General features: G+C 46.7%; 3 protein-coding genes across 3 annotated transcripts in view; all 3 read left to right on the top strand.

Annotated features, from left to right (window-relative positions):
* The first annotated feature begins 4,834 nt into the window (after window positions 1-4,834).
* Window positions 4,835-14,438, top strand: e2f7 (E2F transcription factor 7). The gene is made up of 13 exons (XM_070854036.1): window positions 4,835-5,019; window positions 5,554-5,652; window positions 6,085-6,396; window positions 6,594-6,753; window positions 7,024-7,263; window positions 8,226-8,381; window positions 8,469-8,612; window positions 8,742-8,861; window positions 8,974-9,061; window positions 10,017-10,344; window positions 10,911-11,085; window positions 11,718-12,100; window positions 13,035-14,438. The coding sequence occupies exons 2-13, from the start codon at window positions 5,554-5,556 to the stop codon at window positions 13,188-13,190; spliced, it is 2,361 nt and encodes a 786-aa protein (XP_070710137.1). The 5' UTR covers window positions 4,835-5,019; the 3' UTR covers window positions 13,191-14,438.
* A 4,962-nt stretch (window positions 14,439-19,400) lies between these two features.
* Window positions 19,401-21,678, top strand: LOC139222277 (U1 small nuclear ribonucleoprotein 70 kDa-like). Its single transcript, XM_070854246.1, has 2 exons — window positions 19,401-19,431; window positions 21,269-21,678. Exons 1-2 carry the CDS (start codon window positions 19,401-19,403, stop codon window positions 21,676-21,678), a joined length of 441 nt encoding a protein of 146 aa, XP_070710347.1.
* csrp2 (cysteine and glycine-rich protein 2) overlaps window positions 20,715-27,585 on the top strand; it is a 9,464-nt gene continuing 2,593 nt past the window's right edge. Inside the window, exons 1-3 of the mRNA XM_070853559.1 lie at window positions 20,715-20,812; window positions 22,900-23,022; window positions 26,609-26,777. Coding sequence (XP_070709660.1) covers window positions 22,911-23,022; window positions 26,609-26,777 — 281 coding nt within the window. The 5' untranslated portion in view covers window positions 20,715-20,812; window positions 22,900-22,910. The remainder of the gene's footprint in view (window positions 20,813-22,899; window positions 23,023-26,608; window positions 26,778-27,585) is intronic.

The following is a 27,585-nucleotide window of genomic DNA, read 5'->3' as shown; positions in this document are numbered from 1 at the left end:
ATCTTCCACTTATCCAGGGTTGGATCAAGCAGGGCATGTCCTTCTCCCAAGCAACGCTTTCCAGCTCCTCCTGGGGCATCCTGAGGCGCTCCCTGTCCAGATCCCTCCAGTGAGTTCTGGGTCTGCCCCAGGGTCTCCTCCTGGTGGGATGTGCCCAGTAAACCTCCAAATGGAGTCACCCAGGAGGCATCCTGACCAGATGTCCAAACCACCTCAACTGACTCCTTTCGATGTGAAGGAGCAGCGACTCCAAGCTCCTCACCCTATCTCTAAGGCTGAGCCCAGACACCCCACAGAGGAAACTCATTTCGACTGCTTGTATACGCAATCTCATTCTTTCGGTTATCACCCAGAGCTCATGACCTCAGGTGGGGGTTGGAACGTAGATCGACTGGTAAATCAAGAGCTTTGCCTTCCAGCTCAGCTCCCTCTTCACCACAATGAACCGGTACGGTGCCCACATTACTGCCTCCTCCACAGAGGACGTGTTGATCGGGTTCAGGAGTTCCTCAAAGTGCTCTTTCCACCGCCCAACGATATACGCAGTCTGAGTCAGCAGTTCTCCTCCCCAGCTGAACAGAGCCTGAGCCAAGCCCTGATTTCCCTTTCTGAGCTGCCGAACGATTTGCCAGGACATCCCTGAGGCCACCTGAAAGTCCTTCTCCATAGCCTCCCCAAACTCCTCCCACACCCAACTTTAAGCTGTAAAACCTTCTGGCCTCCCAGTACCAATCTGCTGCTTCAGGACACACCCAAGCTAACCAGGCCCGAAAAGCCTCCTTCACCGCTGGTACACCCTTGGATTCCATGTCCCCAACCTCCCCCAGGATGTATGAGAAATTCTTCCAGAGGTGGGAGTTGAAGACCTCCACTAGACAACGGATGTCCCACAACATAATGTACAAGCAGATTCTGAGTATGTGGTTCACACTCGGCTGTCTAAGTGTACTCATAAAAGGATGTATACTGTACATACTAAGATTCTAGTGCTGCTGATGTGCACCTGTCCCATGATGCACTTCCAAATAGAAATGGAGGAGCAGTTCACATCTGCAACAACCTTTGATAAAGCATAGAGAAAGCTACTGGAAGACAAAACATCTTTACCTCTACTGTAGAGCTTTGATTAGCAGCAGTTTTTAAAGCTGGAGACGACTGACTGAACGTCAGCTGTGCCATTTCCTGTTGGTACATGACAGAGTATGATGAGTTTTGAGTTTGAGCACTGTTGGTCACGTCACACTAAAATATCTCAACAGCTATTGGATGAAGTTCCCTGAAATCTTTTACAGGTGTTCATGGTTCCGATATGATGATGTGAAGTGATGAAGTGATGAAGTGATCCTCTCACTTGTCATATGACACCACCCACAGGTTGACCTTGTAATAAGATAAGATAACATTTATTGATCCCTCAGTGGGGAAAGTTTGCTGTTACTGCAGCTCAAGGGGACAGAAATAGTTAAAGAAAACAGTTAAATACTTAAACAAAATATATACAGAAGAATTATGTAGATTGTGGATTATTGCACAGTTATTGCACAGTTGCCCAAGATTGGGTAGTAATAATAAAGTGTATTAGGTAGTGATTGTGCTAGTGGTTGGTGCAGCAGGCTATAATGCAGCATTGTACAGTCTGACTGCAGTCGGAATGAAGGACCTGCAGAAGCGCTCCTTCTTATACCTGGGGTGTAACAGTCTGAAGGAGCTACTGAAGGCCCCCATAGTCTGATGCAGAGGGTGGGAGGACAGTTTGGCTAAGATCCTCCTCTCTCCCACCTCCTCTATGGAGTCCGGGGGGGGGGTGACCAGCTGTGACCATCCACACACCAGTTCTCCTGTCAGTCTGCTCACACTGGAAAAGTGAAGTGAATCATTCTCAGAACAGTAGCAACATTTGATTCTCCTCACAGCTGGACAAAATGAAATGAAACAGCTCCAGGGTAGAAAAAAGAATGACATTTTAGGTAAAAGTGTGCTGCTCTCTGTTTGAGTGATGTGCAGAGACAAAACAGTACAGCATGTTGACTTACTAACATACTAACCAACCAGTGCAGTGTCCGCATGCACCTGAGAGGAAAAGGAAGTGCAGAAACAGTAAAAGTTGAACTTTCCCCAAAGTTACTGTCACACCCAGAGCTGAAGGCTGTGACAGAAACAGAAACATGTCTAATATGAGAGCTCTGTGCAGCTGCTGATCCATTTCACTGCGGCACTCCAGCCTCCCAACACCCCCCAACACTGTCCTCACATCACACGTGAACCCTAACAAGCACACTGGCTGGACGTCTCGACACCAAATTGCACCAAATTGTTATCTTGTGATGTTGTTTGCATCCTGCTTGGCAGCTAAAATCAAATCCCATCATGCTGCGGAGGAGAATCTGCAGAGGTCTCCCATTCCCACTGACACTGCCCCCCCCCCCCCGGCTGTGATAGAGAACAGCTCTCAGATATAAACAGGTTTGTTTTCCATCCATACTATTTATCTGTGAGGATTTCTATTGTGAAATGGATCATCTTTCAGGGATCCAGCCTCTGGCCTCCTCGTGTTTTCATCTCTACAAAGAAAAATGGATTTCACAATGCTTCCAGCGCCAAGGTGGCAATAACTGTAACATCGGCTGTTTTGTATTGTGTGCATGCTTATGTAAATTTCCAGGATTTTGGGATGCAACACACAGCTGAATATGAATGGTAACAATATTTGTATGCAGCTGTGGACCAGGACTGTGCCGAAATAAACGACAGTGGACAGTCGCTGTGTCTCCAAAATTTATGGTGAGATATGGTGTTTTATTAGTGCCAAATGGTGTCACGTGGTGTCATGATGGGAGAGGGCTGCGGGGGCGATGACCATCTCCTGTCCACGAGGTCATTCCATGTAAATGTTACCTTTAGCCTTTCACTGAGTCTGTGGTGTGTAGGTCACTGGCTACGACAAAGGAGACTAACACTTATTGATTACATCACCAATAATTTACTCAGTTATTCCCTTAATTATTTGGTCTCTGAAAAGGTGAAAAAACTATTTTGAGGCAGTTTCACAATTTTTCCAAAGGTGACATAAGGTGGAGGAAGAGGAGCAGGAGAAGGAAGAGGAGGAGGAAGAGGGGGCCACTTCACCAGCCTCAGATGACTCCCTGACCACTTGATAGAGGCAAGTCCCAACCTGCCAGCCAGGAGCAGCACAGGAACACCGGAGCTCCATCAGCAAGCAGAAAGCTGATTGCATCTACACTGAAGCAATAAGTCCACAGACTGAGCCTGAGTGTGTGTGTGTGTGTGTGAGTGAGTGTGTGTGATGTAGGTTTTACTTCCATGTTAATATAGAAATCCTAACACCGGACTGCGACCTATTAGCAGCTGCAGCATCAGAAGCGTCACTGTCCCCAGACACAGGCCTCCTTTGTACCTGTGAAGCACCTTTCTTTTCCATGACAGACATGTACGTTGGAGGAGACTATTCTTTCACACACTGAAGCTGTGCTTAAGCAGGGACACTTTGATATTCAGACTGGAGGGGGGGATTGAAAGTAGAGTATGCACTAAATACAACGTGTCCTTGCAGCATTTCCCACCTGCTGCAAACACTTTAGGAGTCAGTCAGCCTGACTCGGAGTAGATATACCACATGTCTGTGGGCCCATAAGGGAGCAGATAGGGCAGAAAATCTGTGAAAGTAGTTATTTCAACAGCTATGTGACAGGAAATTACTAAGATGCCCTGTGGTGGAGGGGGGGGGCACAACTAGGAAGCTCTCTGAAGCTTGTGTCTGAAACTAAATTACTCTGTCAGAGGACTGTAGTTTGACCAAAACGGCCTTGCCTCTCCCCCCCCCCCCCACACACACACACACACACACACACACACACACACACACTCACACCGCCGGTACTTGAACACCGTTTGGCGGCAGATTTTGTATATTGGGGGTGTTGTGCGGGCAGTGGGGGCTGCTCCTCAGACACACTGTTTGCATACAGGGCGGGACGAGGGGGCTCTCCCCCCGCACAGCCTTTGGCGCTGTGTCCCAGGTAATATTAGCGCCACTCGTGTTGCCCCACCCCACCCTGTGTTGAGCCCGGTGATTAGGGACTGTGGTCGGTCTGTGGGCTGCACGCCCCCACGCTGGGGCCACTTCCTCTGCACACTGTCAAAGATCGTCTGTGTAGACATGAGCCACTCCTTAAAAAGATCCGTGCACAACGGGGGAAAAAAAGCGGAGTGATAGTTACGAAGAGTTTGTTCTTCTGGGTATTTTCACTCGTCTGGAAGGAAGCGGGGCCAGCAGTAGAGAGGGTGTAGTTAATATGACTTAAATAATGTTGTATTATTACCAATATAATGCTTAGTATTTTAATATATGGTATGTTGTGTCTCCTTTGCTTGCTAGTTGTCACATTTATACAGTTTTGCAGAATGTTTTTTAATGAAAAATGTGTATCAACGTTCATTTAGTCTGATATAGCTTTCTACTGTGCTTACAACATTGCATTTTATTTCTTTAATCTTCTTTCTGGATTCATTGTTGCTCCTAGTTTGTGCTTAGCTGTTGTTTTCTGGTACTGTAACCGGAAATTGTTGTAGAGTGAGACCTCTTTATTTTAAAACTACCCCAGGCTGAGGCAGAGCGCGCCGGTTGCCCCGCCAACACCACTCTAGGGGCGTGCTCAATGTCCACGCCCATTGATTGAAGCTGAGGCGCGTACCCGAGCACAATAGCGCTGATTGGCTGGAGCTGAATAACGCAGCCAGTCTCCTGGGCGCTGATAGGCTGGGGTGAGCCAGACGGCTGAGAGCGCCAGAAAACAAGCTTGAGCGGGTGATGCTGGAAGCTCCCGGGACAGAGCAGAGTTTCCACTGGTCGGAGAGCAGCCTCAGAGGGCCGCAGGTACACACTGAGGAGGGCTGCCCGCTCATTCTGAAGAGGGACATTAGCTGCTATGTTGGTCTAAAGAAAGTACTGACACCGGACAGAGAAATCCACTGGAATATTCCATTCATCAGCTCACAGAGGTGAGGGGGCTGTTTTCATATGCTGTCACACTAACTTCTGAGCTGTGTTAGCTAAGCAGCTAATTACGTCTAAATTAGCCTTCATGACTAAATACACAGAAATATAAGGCATTCCTAACATTCCTAAATGTGTGGACCAGTTTGAGTGAAATGGCCCTTTTCTAACGTAAAAACAGTAATGCCTGACTCCATCCTTACGTTACAGCGTCATTTAGTAAAGTTAGGAAATAACTCCCTACAGCAGCAGTAGTTCAGCTGGTGTTAGCTGTAGTTCAGCTGGTGTTAGCTGGTGTTAGCAGTAGTTCAGCTGGTGTTAGCTGAGGACTGTACAGGAGGGAAATGGATGCTGGTGCTAAGTCAGAGCCGCTAGCGTGCTACGGGCTAATTAGCCGCTGTTCTTTGCGCCAAATTCAGCTGACCGGTCGTCTGAGTCTCTGCTTGTGCTGAAGTTTAGCACCCACCCCGCCAAGGTAGCAGACAGGGCGGCCATTTCTCATCCTCTTCTTGCATCTTTCCTTTTTGGACTCTTCCCAGATGGAGGTTGAGTGTCTGGCACTGAAAGACCTCACGAGTCCAGGGAAAAGTCTGGCGGTGGACCCGGAGGAGCAGGATGGGGGCCAAAGTGAACAAAAGGTGAGGTGGACCACCGCTGAGTCTGAGCTGAGGACTGAGCCCTGTGGCAGCTCTGGTGGGATGCAGCTGAGGAAGTGAAGTGGGCCATGGCTGTAAGGTGGGGGGTTTAAACAGCAAGGTTTCCATGAGAGGTGGTCTGGCTTAGAAACAACAGGCCTGGACGTAGTTACACTTTAGGATTTGTACCTGATTTCTTACTTAAATACAGCATCAGGGTGCCTCAGGGCCCTCTGTCCCAGAGGCAACATTTGAATTCCCAAATCAATTCCTGTGATGTAGATCTGTGTTTGTAGAGATGCAGGTTTAAAATGAAAGGCTTCCACAGCATTACAAAGTTGTATGTTTTGAGTTGTTGAAAGTCACCCAGTTTAAACAAATGTTTGGAAACTCAGCTAAACATTTGTACCAACGACACAGTTGTCTCCATCACAGGAAAACATCTGTACAGACAGGAGAAGATCTACGCCACTGAAATCTGCCGAGTCCACCGTCCCCACTTTACTGATTAACAGGAAGGGTGTCACTCCTGACCTGGCCCACATCACTCCCATCAAACACACGGCGCATCTGACTGAGCCCTGGACGCCCACGGCCAACCTGAAGATTCTGATCAGCGCTGCGAGCCCGGACATCCGGGACAGAGAGATGAGGAAGGTGCTGTTTAGACCCATCGAGAATGAGAGGGACCAGCCGGCCAGGCCAGGCACTGAGGTGGAGGACACGGAGGTGGAAGACTCTTGTCAGGTGAGAGGGCTGAGCTATATTATCTAATACCGTTTCAAACTAACATGATCAAAAAGCATTGAATAAGTTCTGCTTAGCCCCTGAAGTCTAACGTTGTAGTTATTGTTCAGTGGTGTCATCGGGGAATTGCCACAGTCTTAAAGGTCGGAGAGTAAACCCTTTGCCCCTATATCCATGCCTTTTATCTGTGTGTCCAGTTAGAGGCTGCGGGGGAGGAGGACGACACGGGCAAAAAGCCGAGCAGGAAGCAGAAGAGTCTGGGTCTGCTGTGCCAGAAGTTCCTGGCCCTCTACCCAGATTACCCCCCACCACACAGCTCCATCTGGATTTCACTGGATGAGGTGGCCACCAGTCTTGGTAAGAGCCGCTGCCTGTGCTGCTACTGCAAACGCCTCATGGGGGGGGATTTAGGGGTTGTTATGGAGACTTCTTTTTCCTACAAACACTATATGGCTCCATATTTAATGGAAGGGTGCTGCGCTGCAGTTTGGAGCATGACTCTTTAGTTCTACAAGCTTCCTTCATTTTAATCAAAAATCATTTCAGTTGTGTGGTGAGTTTTTATTCAGATGTGAGCATGTCTTTTCCAAGAGTGAGAGGGTCATTTTTCCTCTGTCAAACTGTCAGGAGTGGAACGGCGGCGTATCTACGACATTGTCAACGTGTTGGAGTCTCTCATGATCGTGGGTCGGATAGCCAAGAACAGCTACACGTGGCACGGTCGCCATCGGCTGGAGGCCACGCTGGAGGAGCTGCAGAGGAGGGCACGGCAACAGGGCTACCACCTCCAGATGGATCTGGCTGCTGGGGCCAGGGGGGCTGGACCGGGGCGCGAGGACGATGGAGCAGAAGGAGACACTAGCAACGGTAATGAACTGACAGATGAAACATAGAATTAAAGAGAATTAAGATTTTAAGTCGCTCCCAATTTATTCATGGGATTCAGCCAAAAATGCATCTTCTACCTTCTCCACAAGCTCTTCTTCTCTCTTTTCCTCTTTGAGCACCTTTGCATGAGGCAGTGATGTAGGAGCTGAAGTAACTGCCGCTTATACAGGATCATACCATCGCTGTAAGGCTGCATGTGTCAATATTTAAGGCTGGGTTTCACCTCAGAGCAGCTGCCACCAAACGATCGCCACACCTCCATTTACTCTCAAACACACAGGAGGAGATACAAGCCTGGTTTCCATAGTGATCCCACTGCTGTGTGCACACACAGCTTTTCATCAAGAGGGGGTGTGTTGTCACTGTGGTTGGGTAACCGTGGCGCTCATGACAAAGAAGTAATTTACGAAGGTGAAAGTCTGGTGACAGGGTTTCATATCCATTTAGTGGTTAATCTGGTTAGTCTGCCGGCGTTGGTGGGGCTGGTTGAGTGATGATGATGCGTTGTAGGTGTCATCACAGCTGTGCTGCAGAACAATGAACACCTACAACTGTACTGTAATGGTGTCACTGAGGCATCAGCTGCACATTTAAGCCTTTATAATCTCATGCTTTGTTGTGAGAGAATATCATTCTGTAGTTAGTAGGAAACATGTTGCTGTTACACTAACATGATCGAATATGAAGGGAGGGGTGGAGTACCTGTGGCGTTAGAGGACTATTGTGTGTAGATAGATAGAGGTTTTCAGGTTTCAATTGGACAAACACAATAGAAACAGGATTTGAAGGGTGAGGTTGAAATATGTGTTACACAAATTCTTCTACTTGCTGGTGCTGTGACCCAGTGTCCACTGGTGATGAATAAAAGTCATTTCCTATGATGGAGATTGCTGTGTCTGCTGTAGTCTGACGTACTTGCATGTTTCCCTGTTGATTTGTAGCTGGTGGCAACAGGAAAGACAAATCTCTGCGCATCATGAGCCAGAAGTTCGTCATGCTGTTCCTGGTGTCCAAAACTCAGACTGTTACTCTGGACGCAGCAGCAAAGATCCTCATAGAGGAGAGTCAGGACTCATCCAGTGACAGCAAGTACAAAAGTAAGAACATACGAAGAAGCATGTCCTGCAACACACATTCTGTTTCTTCTGTTTTACCTAAACTAAACATCATCCCTGGACCTTCAGCTAAGGTGCGGCGACTGTACGATATCGCAAACGTGCTGACCAGCCTGAGCCTCATAAAGAAGGTCCACGTCCGCGAGGACAGAGGCAAGAAGCCGGCCTTCAAATGGCTTGGCCCCGTTGAATTCAACAACTGTGGGAATGCTGGTAAGAATTGAAGACTCCTGCAGCTTTTGAAAGAGCTCTGGGGACAGCGGTTAAGATGCATCACTGTCATCTCTAAGGTGTTGTGGATAAAAGAGCTTACCCCAGTAACTGCATGTTTTTATAACTCAGAAAAGGACCTCAGAAAAATCAAGATGGCGCGCCACGCCTCTTTCAACATCACACCAACCTCTGTGGCCGGCCAACGGCAGGTCAGCTCTGCACCCAGCAGCCCGCGGCCTGAGCCTGCAGGTACTGAACACTATGGATTCATGCCAACGTTTTGTCAGTCAAACAGAATAGTTTATTACACTTGAAGGTTTTTTTTATATTCTTGTCTGAATTGTTTTCTTTCCTTGTACAGCAGGTCTGCCAAACCAGCCTGTGGATTATTCCAAAAAGACTCCAAGCTACAACGCAGTGCATCGACTGCAGGCTGGAAACAGCACTGAGTGAGTTCATGTGATGCCAAGGCTCCCCACCCACTGAGGGGCTTTTTAATCTCACTGTCTCATACATAATATTTCACACTCACTGCCAGTGTTTGCATTGGCTGGTGTGTTTCGCTCCAGGCTACATGCAACTCGATCTGACTAGTTCTCGTCTCCCCTGGATGTCTGCGTTGGCTCCATAGATGCAGCACACAGTAGTAATGTTGTCTCTGTGGTTGACATGTTTGTGGCCAAACCACAAGTGCTTCAAGATTGTAGCTGTTGAGTGTTTTTAAGGGAGAGGGATAATAGGACTTAGAAGTGTGTGTTGAAAAGGAATCTTTTAGACATGAAGCGAAGTAAAAATGCACCAGAGGTGGTGGTAGCCCACAGGAGAAGAGCTGGAGGTTGGTAGCTGGGATGTGGCCAGTTAGAGGTCTGCACATCAGAGGGAGATCAGACGGACACATAGCTCCTTTGGACCACAGAAACTTTTCCAGGGCTTCAGGATCTTTACTGCCTTCTGACCAGTAGAAGCCAGGAGTTGAGTTCCTGGTGCCTAAAAGTCCTCGCTCCAGGTCCTCCCCTCAAGTACAAAACTGTTGGCTACGTTTTATGTACGGCTTCATTCACAGGACAAAGCACTGAGCGCCACTGGTCGCACTTCTGCTCATGTCTTGGGAACTAGAGAGCAAAGTGAAAGTAACAACAAGCAAAACAAGTTTATTGCTGATTGTTTCATCACAGTTGGACACTAAAACAGAAATCAACCTTAAAACACTCAGGTCATCTACTTTGGAAAGAAACGTTTATAGAACATGGGTGGAAAGAGGACCAGACCGCTGCACTATTTAGTGCATTTAATGGAAAATGAAACCGGAGTGTAAGTCTGCAGGCTGAATGTGCTTCCAGCTGAGAGTTACAGCTTTAATCCTAAACACTAATCTTTTCTTGGTACTTTGTTGTTTCCCTGCAGTAACCGTCCCAGCGCACCACTGCAAACTCCCGCTTGCAGCAGCCTGCTGCCTCCAACTAATCCCACCCCCCTGGTCCCATCCCTCCACCCAGAGAACTTCTTTGCACCCTCCTCCTCACGCCACTGCTTGGCCTACCTGCCCAGCCTGTCCCAGCCCTCAGTGGTCATGCTCTACAGGGCGCCAGACAAGCCCGACCAGGTGCCTGAGGGTCGGAGGTCGCCCAGGCTGGAGTCTGAGGAGGGGAGGAAGAGAAGGAGAGAAGAAAGGGAGGGGGAGGGGACAGTGGTGAAAAAGAAAGGAACGCCAGGGTTAAAGGGATGTGACCAGGTGAGATGATGTTTGATGTGTTTACTGGGGAAGATAAATATGATGAGAGGTTAATATTATTCCTCACTGTTCCATATGGGTGAAGACTGACTGGGAACGTCATCATTATTTGGGTTCAGTGCAGTCATTTGATTACATGATGACATTTTCTGCACTTTTCCATCCATAGTCACAGCATCCTGTTGGTGATGTTGGAGAGCAGGGCGTTAAATTAAAAACCTGAACATCTACAAGCTCACTGATGAGGATAACTCACTCCCTCTCTAATTAAAGACTCATCAGATTAGTGATGTAGGGGATATTTAATAATTGGAAAACCCTAGCAATTAGTCAGGCCACACAGTGGCAGTAATTGGAAAAGTCAATTATTCCTGATAAGATGGTGTTTTAGAAAGGTAGAGGAGAGCAGAATGTGAGCAGTGTGTGTACATCTGGGAGACTCGTAGAGTTGTATAGTCAGCTGAATGACGGCATGCATCGTCACACAGATGCAGCAAAACCTGGATGCTGCTCTATTCCAACGGCCCCCCAGGTTCATTTATTCTCCGTCTTTGTTTTCCTTCCAGGTGAGAGCGGAGGCTCACAGGGAAGCAGCAGAGTGCTCACAAACGGGTAACAGCAGCCCACCCCACAGTCACCCAGCAGGCCCCTCCAGAGAGCAGGCGTTGGAAGACGGTCTGGGTGGCAGCGGGGGCGAGCCCCCCCAGCCTTCACATTACCTCTATGTGCCCAACAGTGCAGGTAGGACACGTCTCAGCTGTTCGCTTGACTTGAGAAGTGTGTTTTCGTGCACCTCAGTTAGCATCATGTAGAAACATGGTGACTGTTCCTGGGTTTATCAAGTGGAAACCTGTCACTGGTCTGACTCAACACACATCCTGTGTTTCTTATGCAAAGAAACTGATTTGTTTCTTCCAGAGGACAAAGTCCTGCACTGCTGGAGCACAAACTGGCTCTTTGTCCACACCATAACAGTTACATCTTTCTAATCAAGACAGATAATGTCTGCACCTTCCTACAGGTGTGAACATCCCATAATCACAGCAGTTGATTTGGACATTGAAAGTAGTAGAATATTAGTAGTAATTCCCTTTGGGGAAATTCCTGGCAAGTTTAGATAACAGTACCAGATTCATCAAATGTATTTTTTAAAACCTTTAACCACAACCTTACTTTAATAGTAAAAGACTTAGTGGACATAGTTTCTGAGGGTAAAAACACCATCAGTGGTTTTAATCTGTTGCTGGATGATGTGACAGGCTGATAGTCTACAGTGATCTCAAGTAACACCAAACGCTGGCTGACTGTACGGTGTAATGGACTGAGGTGTCTGAGCTGACCTCGTCCCTTCTTTCCTCACCTACCTGCTCCAGGTCTGAATAGCCTCAACTTCCTCCTCTCTGCCGGACAGCCAGCCGGTCTAGCACTTCCCCCCAGCAGCGTTCCCACCCTGGCGCTGCCCTACGTCCTGGTGCCCTCTGCCGCCCTCTCCTCGTACCCGCTGGTGGCCAGTGGTCTAACACAGCCAGCCTCTGACGCCCACAGCAAGCTAAGCTTCAGCCTGCCCGCTGTGATGTCACCTGCCCACTTCATGGTGGGGGCGGCGCCGTATGGCCTGGCAGCAGCATCGGAGATCAACAGCAGGTCATCGCCGTCCACTCCAGAACAGAGCAGGCTGTACGGGATAGCGACGGGCACGCCACAGTCTCCATCAGGACCCCATCAGACTGTCGGCATCGGCACACCAGAGCCCGTGGTAACCATCTTCTGTACTTCTGTAGCCCTGCACACACATTCACAACAACTCCACCATCATTTGGCCTGTTAGTGACACATCACACACCTGCAGAATGCCACAACACAGCCGGACATGAGAGCAGCGCAGCATCTGTTTTGTGGAAGGTTTCTGCTCATTGGCTCATTTAGACACTTTGTGTGTCACCACGGTTCGAGCTGATTGACCTCCAAGCTGTTAGAGGGATTAATGTTGTTGTCTGCAAAGCGGTGTTGCTCCTCTCAAACACGGAGGGCTGGATGGCAGACTACTGCACTGTCAGGAACAATGTGACCAGGTGCACAGAGGCAGAAATTGCAACTAGTTGACGACGATTTCAATAAACTATGAATAATTTATGGAAAGTTTTTACACAAAACTTGACTCCCAGCTTTTCATTTAATATTTGCTGGTTTTCTCAGTCTGTGGGTTTTGGACTGTTGGTCTGCCAAAACAAGCACTTTGAATAAGTCGGCTTGGCTTTTGGAAAATTGTGATGGACATTTTTTATGACTTTCTGAGATTTTACAGACTAAATCTCTGTAAAGAAGCTAATTGTTAGTGGCAGCTCTAAATCCTGGCAGTTTACTAATGCTTTGCTTATCAACACATTCACCTGCCGTGATAGACCTTTAGTGAATTATTAGTCTCTTCCAGGTTGGTATCACACACATTTGACAGAATCACAAGTAGATCATACAGACTGTTTGATCACTAACTTTTATTTTCCTGCTATTTTATCAGAATGAGCGTTTGTTTGCTTTTCTATTTATTTACAGTATTGCCACATTCTCATGGTCTGCTAGCAGAGTTGTGAGCAGGGACCAGCAGGGAGCTCCCTGCTCCCTCCAGTACACAGCTTTAACTCACTCAGTGCAAATGTTCTCACATCTTACGTCGCTGTCTACCTTCACAGACCCCACATACTCCAAAGGAAACCACACCGTCTGCTTCCAAGGCCTTCTTCCAGACCCCAGGCACACTGGGAAGTGTAGTCGGCGCCGTGCCAGCTGCCCGAAAAAGAGGCTCCGCACAGAGAAGGCTGGACGTGGGCCACCCTCCCACCAGTTAGACGGCTGAGGAGACACTCAACACTCAAGTGAAGACGCCCGCCCAGATGGTGGCTACGTCATTTTTTTGTGAAACTCTGCTGTTATTGGTCGTTATGTACAGTTCAAATGGGCCTTATGTTCAATTATGGGACACTAGATGTCAGAGTGAATGTGTGAAGCAGTGTTGCCAATGTGATGGTGCCCTCCTGTGGTGGGAGTCAGCCACTACTCTACTCTCTATTTGAGCCTTAATTTTCCCTCCCAGACCCCATCGAGCTACCTAACTCCCCATCACTTGTGTATGATAGCCCAATTGCTATTTATATTTTAGATAATATATGTTAATTACAGGAACTGTAATGGAACATTTAACGTTTTTTCAGCACTAAGTATTTGACGAATGTATGTCCAATATTGAAAGGACTTTCTCTAGTTGGCCCCCTTCAGGATTTGTTACGTTATCAAGGTAAAATAGGAAACCTGCTCGCCGCAGATCACTGGTTTATACTGACAGTAGCAGATCCTCTCTTGGCTCATCTCAGACATGACCGGGGAGAAAATCACTAAAGCCTTAAATGTTTACAGCCAGCCAGCTTCAAGGAGCAGATGTTAGACCTGCTGTTGAGATGACTAAAAGACAATGTGACCATGCTCTCAGGTACTTGAACACTTGTGTGGATCTTAGAGAGATATCAGAGTACTGTAAGAATTTTTATCCTTGATTTGTTCAGGGAGAGTAGACTGAGCTTATCTTTTTTTTTTTTTTTTTTTTAAGCCACACAGTCCGACACACTGGGGGACTCCCAGTCTAACCACAGTCTGCTGTGGGTCGGTGCAGCTGGGGGGTAGGAGAGAAGAGAGTCTTTGCCTCAGTTTATCAGGGGACCGGTATACGAGTCCAGTAACTCTTCTCCAGACAACCCAGCTGAAATATTGGTGCTTTGTACGGACATCATTCAGGAGAGCTTAACTATGTTACACCAAAGGGTGCACAGACGCTCCACTCTGACCAGTGGAGGTGTAGTCATTAACGTACAGCTTTCTGTTTGTCTACATTGTATTCATAGTGTCATGTTTACTTTAACATGCAGAATGTTAAATGCTGCTTTACTGATTTTAAAATAATGATTATTGCACTACTAGTTTTAGTAGTTGTCTGCTGAATTAACTTCTACAAAACCTGGAGCTGTGTTGCTCTGCTGTGTCTGTAGTTATGGGCCAGACTGGTTTTCTTCTGTATGACTTTCACAAACTTTAATTAAAATGTATGATCCTGACAGTGCTGTCGTGTGTGTATGTGCTCATTTTGAGAAATAAGAATGTACAAATGACCTGCTGTGTTTTCAGGTATGTTTTCACCATTTGTTTACTGGTGTAATTCTGGTTTTCCCATTTTTTTCCTGCACTTTCTTAACATTATTCAGTTTTACTCTACAAGGGAAGTAAAATGTACCATGAAGGGGATCCAAATGTTGACAGATTTACAGATGGCTTCAGTTTACAAATGTACAGATGCCACTATTCAGAAGGGCCCAGCAGATGGAAGCAAGCAATGCTAATGTGGTCAGACGGCACTCTTTATCCGTAAGGCGGCTCCCTGGATGATGTTCCCACTGAACATTCAGACATCAGATGGAGCTGATGGTGTGGGTGAAGTCACGGCTGTTCTCAAAGAATATTCACTGCCAAAGGTGGCTGAAATCAATGTTGCACGTGCATTAGCTGAGCCCAGGGCACTGGGGGGGGGGCACTCACACATCAAGGGTCAGATCAGGCTAATGGGGTCTGAAAACACAAACTCAGTGGATTTATTCTTTTAGTTTTTATTAAAGTAAGTGTGGAAACCAGTGCGCCTGGAGAAAACCCAGGTAGTTGTGAGAAGAGCACAACCCTTACCCTTACTTTGTTGGAGTAAAGCTAGGTCATCACCATTCCAGTTTGGGTTCGGGGGGCAGACACCCTCTCTACATTTAAGAGTAGACTAAAAACCTTCCTTAGTGATGAAGCCTATATTTAAGGGCTGGATCAGGCCTTAGACCAGCCCCTAGTTATGCTGCTATAGGTTCAGACTGCCGGGGGACTCCTATGGTGCACTGAGCTCCTCTCTATTCTCTCTCCTCCTCTTCCTCTCCATCGTTATGTCTCATGTCAGCCAAATGTCTGCCTCTAACTTGCTATCTTCCCCGGAGCCTTTCTGTGCTTTCTCATCTCTCAGGTTCCTGTGGATCCTGTGGATCCTGTGGATCCTATGGTAATGGCTCGCATTTTGTCAGGATATCCAGTACTATTCATTCCACACACTGCAGTGCCCAGTATGTGCAGGAAAAAGCAATGCAGCTTCATTGTGTGACCAAAAACCACCATCCCATAGAGCAGGGGTCCCCAAACTTTTTCCTGTGAGGGCCACATAACTTTTCCCTTCTCTGATGGGGGGCCGGGGTCAGTTTGTAACAGAAAAAGTGTGACAATCACAGGGGTGCCTAAACATAAACATTTATTGTTTTCCAGAAAGCCACACATAAGCAAATATTAATAAGCCTTTCCGGGATCTTCACAGAAAAAAAAGTCAGGAAATAAATAACACTTTCTGAAATAAAATTACACTATTTATGAAATCAATAAAATTTCAAATCAAAGACTTTTTTTCTGGGGGGGGGGGTTCAGATAGGGGCACAGACTGCAGAAGGGTGGAATAGAATGTCACGTTCTATGTGTGTATTAGTCTCGATCGCGTGGCCAGACTGAAAAAAAAAATCATAATGCGTCTCTGGTATTGTTCAGGAGGCCGGGCCAAATGTGGAGGCGGGCCGTATCCGGCCCATGGGCCGTAGTTTGGGGACCACTGCCATAGAGCGTTCCCACTGTGATAGTGTTCTAAAGTAAAACCCAAATGACGTGCAGTAATTAAACCTTAGCTAATACACCTGAATCCAGACTGGGCTTTTTCAGGAGAGGTTTAATTACTGTTACTTTAAAGGACTGTGGTACATAGCCTGTTAGTAAAGACTGATTGATCACATCCAGTAAGGACGTGTTGATTAAGGGCAGGACCTCCTTTAGTAGTCCAGTAGGAATGGGGTCTAGGAGACATGTTGAAGGTTTGGATGAGGAGATTATTGAGGCCAATTCAGGAAGATCAATTGGAGAAAAACAGTCCAAGTACACATCAGGTCTAACAGCTGTTTCTATGGTTCCTAGGTTTGAGGTTGGACCAGACCCTGTTAAGGGCAGGAGGTGATGAATTTTGTCCCTAATAGTTAGAATTTTATCATTAAAGAAGCTCATGAAGTCGTTACTACTGAGCTCTAAGGGAACACAAGGATCAATAGAGTTCTGGCTCCTTGTCAGCCTAGCTATTGTGCTGAAAAGGAATCTAGGGTTGCTTTTATTTTCTTCTATTAATGAGGAGTAGTAGGCGGCTCTGGCATTACAGAGGGCCTTTCTATAGGTTTTAAGACTATCTTGCCAGATTAAACGGGATTCTTCCACTTTGGTGGCCCGCCATGTCCTTTCTAGCCTTCGTGAATGTTGCTTAAGCTCACGTGTCTGGGAGTTATACCAGGGAGCTTGTCTCTTTTCTTTAATTCTCTTCTTTTTTAGAGGGGCAATAGAGTCTAGTGTCATTCGCAGTGAACCTGCAGCACTATCAACCAGATAATCAATTTGGGAGGGGCTCAGATTAGCATGGGGGTCATCCACAGCACAGGGACACACTGGCTGAAATACTGAAGGAAACACCTCCTTAAATTTGGCAACAGCACTATCAGATAAGGATCTAGTGAGGACCTCTCTGTCATATAGAGCATAGTCCTGTAGCAAGAAATCAAATGTTAACAGGTAATGGTCTGATAAAATAGAGTTATGTGGGAAGACTGTTAACTGTTCAGTTTCAACACCATAAGCCAGAACAAGGTCAAGAGTGTGGTTAAAACAGTGAGTTGGTTCATTTACACTCTGGGAGAAGCCAATTGAGTCCAGTAGTGAGACAAAAGCAGTGCTAAGACTATCATTATCATTATCCATATTAAATTATATTAAAGTCACCTACTATAATCACTTTGTCCACACTGAGGACTAAATCTGATAAAAACTCTGAAAACTCAGTTAAGAACTCAGAGTATGGACCAGCAGGGCGGTACACTGTGACAACCAACACTGGTTTTAGAGTTTTCCAGGTTGGGTGTAAAAAACTAAGAGTAAGACTTTCAAAGGAGTTATAATTAAGTTTGGGTCTAGGTTGGACTATTAAACTAGAGTTAAAGATTGCTGCAACTCCACCTCCTCGTCCAGAATCTCTGGGAATATGAGTATTAGTATGACTGGGGGGGGGGGTGGCCTCATTAAGGCTAACATACTCCTCAGGACGTAGCCAGGTTTCAGTCAGACACAATAAATCAATTTCATGGTCTGATATCAGATCATTTACTAAAACAGCTTTGGATGGCAGAGATCTGATGTTTAAAAGTCCACATTTCACTCTCCTGTCCTGTTTCATAGTACCAATGGTGGTATTAACTTTGATTAGATTTTTATGCTGAACTCCTCTCCTGTTGGACTTAATAGATCTAAATGATCTGAGTGGTCGGGGGACGGACACAGTCTCTATGGGATGTTGGGTGGGTGACTGTACTAACGGAGGAGCAGAGAAGTGTGTAAGACTGCAGCTCTGCCTCCTGGTCTCAACTGGGTTGTCAAGTTTTAGGATTTATAGACTTCGACATATTTCTAGATAAGAGCGCAGCTCCGTCCAAAGTGGGATGGATGCTGAAGAGACCACATTTCTCCTGTACTGGCTTCTCTTCTTTGGCTTCCAGTAAAATCTAGAATAGAGTTTAAAATCCTTCTCCTCACCTACAAGGTTCTTAATGTTCAGGCTCCATCATATCTTAAAGAGCTCATAGTACCGTACTACCCCACTAGAGCACTGTGCTCCCAGACTGCAGGCCTACTGGTGGTTCCTAAAGTCCTCTAAAGTAGTGATGGAGCCAGAGCTTTCAGCTATCAGGCTCCTCTCCTGTGGAACCTCCTTCCAGTCTGGGTTGGGGGGGCAGACACCCTCTCTACATTTAAGAGTAGACTAAAAACCTTCCTTAGTGATAAAGCCTATAGTTTAGGGCTGGATCAGGCCTTAGACCAGCCCCTAGTTATGCTGCTATAGGCTCAGACTGCCGGGGGACTCCTATGGTGCACTGAGCTCCTCTATTCTCTCTCCTCCTCTTCCTCTCCATCGTTATGTCTCATGTCAGCCAAATGTCTGCCTCTAACTTGCTATCTTCCCCGGAGCCTTTCTGTGCTTTCTCATCTCTCAGGTTCCTGTGGATCCTGGTCCTGGTCCTGGTCCTGCTGATGTGATTCTCTGCTTCATGAATCTCTGCTGCGGATCGTCGGATACTCATCATGTTTTTCAATAATATCTTACTGCTAATCTGTTAGTCACACTCCTATTGTTACTGCTATAGTCACTGTTAGTACGTTGGTTGCTGTTTGTGTTCTCTCTCTCTCTCTCTCTCTCTCTCTCTCTCTCTCTCTCTCTCTCTCTCTCTCTCTCTCTCTCTGTCCAAACTCCACCCAACACGGACCCCTACAGAAGCCCCCCACATTGAGCCTGGGTCTGTTCCAGGTTTCTTCCTGTTAAAGGGGAGTTCTTCCTCCACTGTGTCCTAATATAATATCTGATGCTGCTCATGTGGGGATTGTTGAATCCTTAATGTTGAATTCCTGAATCGTTGGGTCTCTCTCTAATTAAAGAGTTTGGTCTAGACCTGCTCTTTATGGAAAGAGTCTGGAGATAACGCTGTTATGAATTGGCGCTATATAAATAAAGATTGATTGATTGATTGATTGATTGATTGAGATTGATTGACGTGTCAGTCTGGAGATTATTTGATATTCTTCTATGAAGCGCTCTATTGTTGAGGACCTCTCAGAATAAAAAACATAATTGAAAACTAATGAAGTTGAGGTTTGCTGGTGTCAGTGCAGGCTTCTGTCTGTGATATATGTGACAGTAGGAGACTTGGATCAATGACACATGTTAGTTTCACTGAAAACTACATTCTCTGCATCTCTGTGTACATGAAAGCCTTTAATTAGGCTTCATTTAAGCCCACCCCCCTTAAAAGAGGTTCATTTTATGGTTTAAACTTTTAATTAAATATAATTAATCATGCCAGTGTGCTCCCAGCACCACATGTAGCTTCACAGTGGTGAGACCTGAGACTAGTGATGCCATGAAAAAGGTCCTGAAACTCAAGGTCACAGGTTTGATTCCCAGATACTTGGTACGATGTTGTGCTGAACCCATGCTAGCTCCCTCACTGTGTCTCCCTAACCCTCACATGTGAGACTGATGAGCACCGTGTCATTGTGTCTGGTGAAGTCTAGCTACGATGTCTGCGTTTAGCCCCTCTTTGGCCTCTTTGGCTGTTTTTCTGGGCTCCAAACATTTTCTCTGCCTGATGGCACAAGCTGTCACTTACACACAGAGCCCAGCAGGGGGCAGGATAACTACAAGACAGACTCATCTGTTCACAGCGTTTCTGATATGAACCCTTCTTATCATCATAGATACACACTGCTGCCCCAGACAAGCACAAGATGGGCTTTATGGAAGAGCCTGCTGTCTCCACCTCACTTCCTGTAATGGCAGCAGGAGAAAGAAGCTCATTTTTTCCTGCAGAAATCCCAAAAGAGTTCTTGAGTTTTGTTCACACTAAGCACACGAAAGTCCAGTCAGTGATCCTGTCTTCATCATCAACTCCAAGTCAGAGCCACTGGTCCAAAATCATGTCAAACAAAGTGGAGCTCATCCATTTTGGTACAGGAGTGATACCCCCCCAAAAGCTGCCACTCTACATGGCTGCTGGCACGTTTCTATGGCAACATGGATGCTTTTGAAATGCATTTAAGGCAAAAACATTTTTTAAAGGTTCCATATTCTGCACTTTTTCAAGGTCTTTTCAGGTCTCTATTAGAACATGTTCATGCTGCAGCTGTTTCCAGCCTGGAGCAGAAACAACCTGCTGCTTCTCTCCTGCCTCAGGGGACGCGTGGGGACAGTCCGCCTGTTGAAGGACTGCAGGAGGTCACATGATCAACAGATCCCCTTATGACATCATAAAGAGAGCCAAATCTAAACCGATCATTTTCACCCATATTCGCTGAAAGATGAGGCAGGAGAAAGAGAGAGAGAGAGAGAGAGAGAGAGCGGTCTGTTCTCATAGTGTGGAGGTCTGTAGGCACACAGGGACACATTAATGCTGAAAAGACCTTAAAAAGCTCATTTTGCATAATACAGGACCTTTATGGGAGAGTGGCTCACAAAAATACACGTTTCAGATCAATTCTTAGGTCTTAGTCAGTCTTACTAAAGTAGAACTACATTCTCTTCTCTTCTCTTCAGACTGTTTCCTGTTCACTGCAGTGCAGCAGCGCTTCATCGTCCTCCGTTCAACACTCTCTGTAATTTCTTACAGCACCTGAAGGCAGCAGTGGTGAGTTCACGCCCTCCTCAGGGGCGGTGAGTCCGTGTGTGAGTGGGAGTGTGTGTAGCGGAGCAGAGACGGTGACAGACCGACAGACCGACAGACAGACAGACAGCTGGGTCCGAGCCTGTCTCACCTCCACGGCAGCACAGCGCTCAGTAAGTGTGTTCAGTTTGTCCTGCTGTCCGACAGTCAGTGTTCCTGAGGCTAGACAGCTTTACTAGCTTTACTAGCAGCTAACGACTAACTAACCGACTGACTAACTAACCGACTAACTAACTAACCGACTAACTAACTAACGACTACCTAACTACTGACTAACTAACTACTGACTACCTAACTACTGACTAACTAACTAATCGACTGACTAACCGACTGACTAACTAACCGACTAACTAACTAACGACTACCTAACTACTGACTAACTAACTAATCGACTGACTAACCGACTGACTAACTAACCGACTAACTAACTAACGACTACCTAACTACTGACTAACTAACTACTGACTACCTAACTACTGACTAACTAACTAATCGACTGACTAACTAACTAACGACTACCTAACTACTGACTAACTAACTAATCGACTGACGGACGGACTAACTAACAGAGACCAGGAGGGACCAGGACCAGGAGACCAAGAGGGACAGGAGACCAGGAGGGACAGAGACCAGGAGGGACCAGGACCAGGAGACCAGGAGGGACAGATACCAGGAGGGACCAGGACCAGGAGGGACAGGAGACCAGGAGGGACAGGAGACCAGGAGGGACAGAGACCAGGAGACCAGGAGGGACAGAGACCAGGAGGGACAGAGTCCAGGAGGGACCGGGACCAGGAGGGACAGAGACCAGGAGGGACAGGAGACCAGGAGGGACAGAGACCAGGAGGGACAGGAGACCAGGAGGGACAGAGTCCAGGAGGGACAGGGACCAGGAGGGACAGAGACCAGGAGGGACAGGGACCAGGACCAGTCCTACAGGCACAGAACACATAAGAGCCTGGTGGTGTTTTGGGGCTGATGAGGCTGAAATGTGAGTAAAAGCCTGTAGTGAGAGCGACAGGAGCACAGAGCTGGACCCCCACCCCCACTTCATGTCCTCCCCCACTGAAGACAGGACCTCCAGCCAGCAGCCCCCTCTGGTCGGACAAACTCCTCCACCCTGAACCACCGGCTCAGTGAAGGGCAGCGGACCCCCTCCTCCCTAAAGAGCTCAGCTACAATAAAATGTCAGTGAGACATCTCAGTGTCTGCTGATGATCTCCAAGTCTTTTCTGGATCCAAATACTGAAAGAGATTCTCAGACACTTGGGATCAGCATGAGTATCGTTCTTTGGTAACTTTGATGTCAGTAGTGAATCAGAATGATCTGATCTGAGATCTGTGTTCGTCTGCACGGCCATCAGCCGACCTCCTCCTAATGGTGATGCCGGTGATCTTTAGATCCCCGCTCGTGCTCGGGCCTGTCCTGCACTCTCTAATTGAGCTGGGAGGAGGACTTGGCGACTGACAAGATGAATAGTTTCTACTGCTCTGTGTTTTCTTTTATTAATGAAGAATAACAGCACTTTGTAATCTTAGCCTCCAAAGGACGATACCACAGCAGGCCCGCTTTGTGGTGATACTTGAAGAATGTCTGAAATGTTAAATTTGTCCCTTATGGAGCCTCATCAACGCCCTGTTGACACATTTTAAAGGGGAGCGAGTCTGTAATTACAGACGGATGCACATGTTAGTCAGAGAGTGGATGGCTGCACCATGTGGACTGTGTGCTAACAGCAGGGTTTACTTCACACTCACTCTTCTTCTTTGCTGTTTGTGTCCTGCAGACAACAAACACCCCCCCCCACAGCTCTGCAACATTCCTTTGGGTGTTAGTCTGCTCTCTTGTTCAGGCCGACCTCCTTTGCATTGTGTGTGTGTTTGTCTTTTCCTGCTGTGGCCTGGAGCTGTGGTTTGGAATTCAAAGGCAGATATATAACAAGAACTCACTGAGTCTTCAAGGAGGGAGGAACACGCTCCTCTCTGTCAAGGACTACAGCTGATGTGCCTGTGAGCAAGGCATTCATCCTGTGGGGGGGCCACTTGGTGTGAAAGTGAATGCAGAGGGGCGTTGCTGAAAAACATTCATGCTCATCTTTCCTCTGTGAATGGAGTGAAAAGGTGTTTTGTTTCCCAGGTTTAGATGGGGACGGAGGAGAGGTGCTCCAGCCTCTCATACCTTCTCTGTGTCTCCTCTTAGAACCACAAACAATGCCAAACTGGGGAGGAGGCAACAAGTGTGCGGCGTGCCGTGGGACGGTCTACCATGCTGAGGAGGTGCAGTGTGACGGGAAGAGTTTCCACAAGTGCTGCTTTCTCTGCAGTAAGTACAGTAGTAACGCCTCCACTTGTGGAACAACTAACTGTGAAGTGTTGTTGCATGTTCTGACCCATGAAGTACAGAGGGAATGATCCGGTATGATGCTGGATACTTTCTGCAGACATCCAGAGATGGAGCTGTCTTCCAGTTTTTGTTACTCTTTGGAGCCATTTTGTCAGCTGCTGAGCTGCTGCCGTACCAGACTACACTCCTGTACGTCAGGACACTGTGGTGGTGTGGCACAAAGTGTCACTGAGTTCAGAGGGGCAGTCTACTTCCTGCAGCTTGTGTGTTGCAGTCCACATCCTGTGTTGTTCAGAGGATGAGGACACTCATTGTTGGAAATAAGTTAGCTTGTCAACATGTTGCATTAAACTGCAAAAGAGGCTCAGACTGCATCTGTGTTGCTATGGTTACTCATTTAACACAGCCAGTGCATTAATGTAGAACAGTTCACTGGAACTACTTAGTAGATGTCCTATATCACATTTTAACAGGCACCCACAATCAAATATTCTGAATCATTTTAGATTTAAGAAATGATATCTGGAAGAACCATGGCCTCAAAAATGTAACCTGGCAGACTAACGTTGAGAAAAATGGTGAGAAAGGTTATAAAAAGGACAATGTGAAGTTGAATTGAAAAGGCACCTGTTACGTCCCAGATGATTCTCACTGGAGCTTAGACAAACACACACAGTTATTTTGCTTTGAAGGCATTTTAGTAGCTGTTGCCTGACCTGGCAAAAGTCTAAATGGAATGATGTCAGTGTGATACCAAAGCAGAAGTCACTTCAACCTGCACGTTATCTATAGTACAGTAAAGGACACGTGTTCCACTGTTCCTCAGAGTTGCATCTTTTTCAAGGTCAAATTCAAGCAGTTTTGACTTATTTTCAAGGTGTATTTCAACTTTCCATCATCTTACTATGGTAAATTACATATACAGCTACACTCAAGAAACAAGAACAATCGAAGTAGCTCAACACAACTAGAGCCCCCAGCTCTCTAATGTTCTTGGGTTTGTGTGCTGCAACCGCTATCTTCAAATCCCACCAGATTTTCTGTGAGATTCTAGTCAGGTAACTGTGACGGCCACTCTGGTATCTTCCAGGACTTTTTCTGAAGCCAAGCCTTGGTGGACTTTGAGGAATGTTTGGGATCACTGTCCTGTTGGAAGGTCCAGTGACACCCAAGCTTCAGCTTCCTCACTGACAGCCTGATGTTTTCTCCTGGATTTCCTGATACTTCATTGAATCCATGTTGCCCTCCAAACGCTGCAGGTTTCCAGCCCCAGAGCATCAGTGAACCACCGCCATGCTTCACTGTAGGCAGGGGGTTCTTTTCAGGGTCTGCCTCATTCTTCCTCCTCCAGACATACTGCTGATCCATAGACCTGAAAAGTTCCACTTTTGTTTCATCGCTCCACAGAGCAGAATCCCCAAACTTCTGTGTCTTATTTATATGGTTTCAAGCTTATTGGAGCCGACTTGTCTTGTGCTTTTGGGTCAGTAGTGGTGAACTTCTTAGAGTTCAGGCCTTCAGTGTTTAGTGTGCTCCTTACTGTAGGAACTGGAACCTCAGCCTTACTGCTGTCTTTTACAGTCTCTGGAGGGGTTTTGTCCTCCTGCCTCCTCAGGGGGGGGGGTAGTGAGAGGGGGGGGGGGGGGTAAATCATTTGAGTGCAAATGTACTCAAATCAGTTAGCTAAGTCCGACTCATTTTATTTCTTTATCTTAAAAGTGAACTATCTAGTTTCCAATTTCCCTGTTGTGGGACTAATAAAGGAATATCTCATCTCATCTCATCTCATCTCATCTCATGATAGCAACATTAGCATTTCAAACAGTTTCAAGAACTTTATTCAAAATCCAAGCACTTCTGCAACCTTGACAAGGTAACATTAAGTCTTTTGGGCGTCTCGTTGGCTCACCTGGTAGAGTGCGTACCATGAAGCCTTAGGCCTTACCCCAGCAGCCTGGAATTGATGCCGGCTTGTGGCCCTTTGCTGCAGGTCTTCTCTCTCTCTCTCTCTCTCTCTCCTGTTTCCTATCTCTCTCCACTGTATTTGTCTAATAAAGCGTAAAAGGCTAAAAAGAATAGTGAAGGACTTCCAGCACAGGTTTGAACCCTGGTTTTTGCTGTGCTGTGTTTGAGCTTCAAGCTGCAGAGCCATGAAAGGCCAGGGCCAGAGACCAGTCCAGGGACGAGCCAGGCGATGGACCAGTGCACTCAGGTTCACCTCTGCACAGTTCATCAAAGGAAGCTTGAAATGACATTTCTCTGACTGGTCACCGCTGGTTGACTTCATACTGGATTATTGTCAGTTTGCGGGATGAGTGGGCGGCCTGTCCTGCTCCTGAACCATCCTTGAAATGTCAGTGAAGCTGTTCCCTCAAAGACCTCACACACGGAGACCAGGATTACACAAACGCCTTCATTTAGCTGCTGTCAAGAGGAGACCAAAGCAATCTGAGCCACAAAGGATGCTGCATACAAAGGCAGCTTTGTCTGACGCTTCTACCAGAGAGTTGATGAGCAGGGGAACCTGCCTTTTCCTCCGGTTTCTCAGTTTGACATTCTTAGACATTCACCAGTTTTCATTTTTGTGCATGAAAGGCAGCCTCATATGAGTCATATGACACAGACTCAGGTTTTATATCAGCTGCAGCAAGTGCAGCTTAATGGTAGAAGCTGGAAATATTCAGGAAACCATAACAATGCAAAAAAAAGATGGTCCAGGAAATATGAGGTATGAGATGTACAGAAATACAAGGTCAGACTGATGTGACTGGGGACATTTTTGTGGCCAGCTGTGTGAAATCTTAGACCCGTATCAGACGGTCACACAGTGCAGGCTGGTGTGTGAAGAATTCCATTAATCCCTACAGGCAGTGTGCAGTCAGTAGTCGCTGCAGTTCTTTGTTTTTTACACACTGTGCTGTCTTTACTTGGTACAAAGCTGCCAGTGGGTTTGTCCAGCAGCCACAGTGTACTGCTTAAAAGTTTAAATCTACTAAACTCAGTTGAAAAGGAATTCTTCAGTTAAATCAGAACAAGGTGAAATGTCAGCTGGAGTGCAAGTAGTGAACGTTGGAGTAAACTGTGTATTACGAGTGGAACTGCGTATTTTGTATACCTTGGACAGTGAAGGAGTTTGATGTGTAACCTGAAGGGTCTGAAGTGTCAGCTGGTACCTAAAGAAAGCACTTTAAAGAGGAAGTCAAGGATCGATTTCACTATTTTCATCTTTTGTTCTTCAATTAACAGTTCATCTGCCTTCAGCGATAGCACTGACACTTCAACATTTAGATCTTTCCAAGGAAAACAAAACTTATTCCAGTTCACTGCAACTGCTTTCACAGCTCAGCCAACACTTCCAGTGACTTCTCTCATTCCAAACATTTAAAATGAACAAGACTTCCACTTCAACTGACCCTTCCTCAATGTGTCATCATTTATCACTCACACTTCGGCTGACATTTCCACTCCTTTTAGTGCTCAATGTTCAACTGAATCTTCTTATTCTTTACACGTCCACTACATTCAATCTGTCTGTCTGTCTGTCTGTCTGTCTGTCTGTCCTCAGTGGTCTGCAGAAAGGGCTTAGACAGCACCACACTGGCCAGTCACGACCAGGAGATCTACTGCAAGTCCTGCTACGGGAAGAAGTACGGCCCCAAAGGCTACGGCTACGGTCAGGGGGCAGGGACGCTGAACATGGACCGAGGAGAACGGCTGGGAATCAAACATGAAGAGTAAGCTGTGTGAGGGCTGAATGTAACACAGCCAGTCTCCAGGCTGCAGGGTGACTGTAGAGCAGTGAGACGAGCAGCTGCCAGTCACTGTGACACTGATGTGTTGTCATCAGTCCTGTGTGTGTGTGTGTGTGTGTGTGTGTGTCTGTCGGCCCTTAACTACTTGCTTGGTTTGGTCAGAGTTGTGTCGACACCCATTCAGGCTCTGCAGGGTTTCCATTTGATGGGCCGATAAAACACTGCTCAAGTACAAGATTAGATAGAGTTCTACAGTGAAAAACCATTATGTCCCTGCTGTGCTGCCAGGAACTACAAAATCAGCATTTAGCAGAGTCACTATAACGCAGCTGAATGCCTGAACAAAGGATCATTCATCAGACTAATTGTCTAAGTGGTCGGAGAGGTCAGTGAGTTCAGTGCACACATGTAATGTAATGATGTTTGAGAGTTGTCTGCACACAGCAGGCATTCATGGGTCTGAACCTGCAGCAGCATAGCACAGCACAGATACACCAACTAAAAAAGGAAACTTCACACAGAATTCACGAGAGCGAATGTCAAACACAGACATGGTCACAGTGCTGCTCTGTTACAAGATCCAAGCTGGACCCCCAGCAGGTAAAGGCAGACTGTACCAGCAGTGCTGGACAGAGCAGCACACACCTACCTGCCCATCCTCCTCTCTGTGCCCGGCCACAAAGGGCTTCATTCAGCCCCAAAGTTGTCTCAACAGATATTAATGAACTTCAGAATGAATGTTGAACTGTGGTGTTAATCACTGAGGTCAGAGGTCAGTGTTCTTGGTCAT

This window comes from Pempheris klunzingeri, chromosome 22, assembly GCF_042242105.1.
Source record: "Pempheris klunzingeri isolate RE-2024b chromosome 22, fPemKlu1.hap1, whole genome shotgun sequence".
Lineage (NCBI taxonomy): Eukaryota > Metazoa > Chordata > Actinopteri > Acropomatiformes > Pempheridae > Pempheris > Pempheris klunzingeri.
This window is presented reverse-complemented; position numbering and strand designations above follow the sequence as displayed.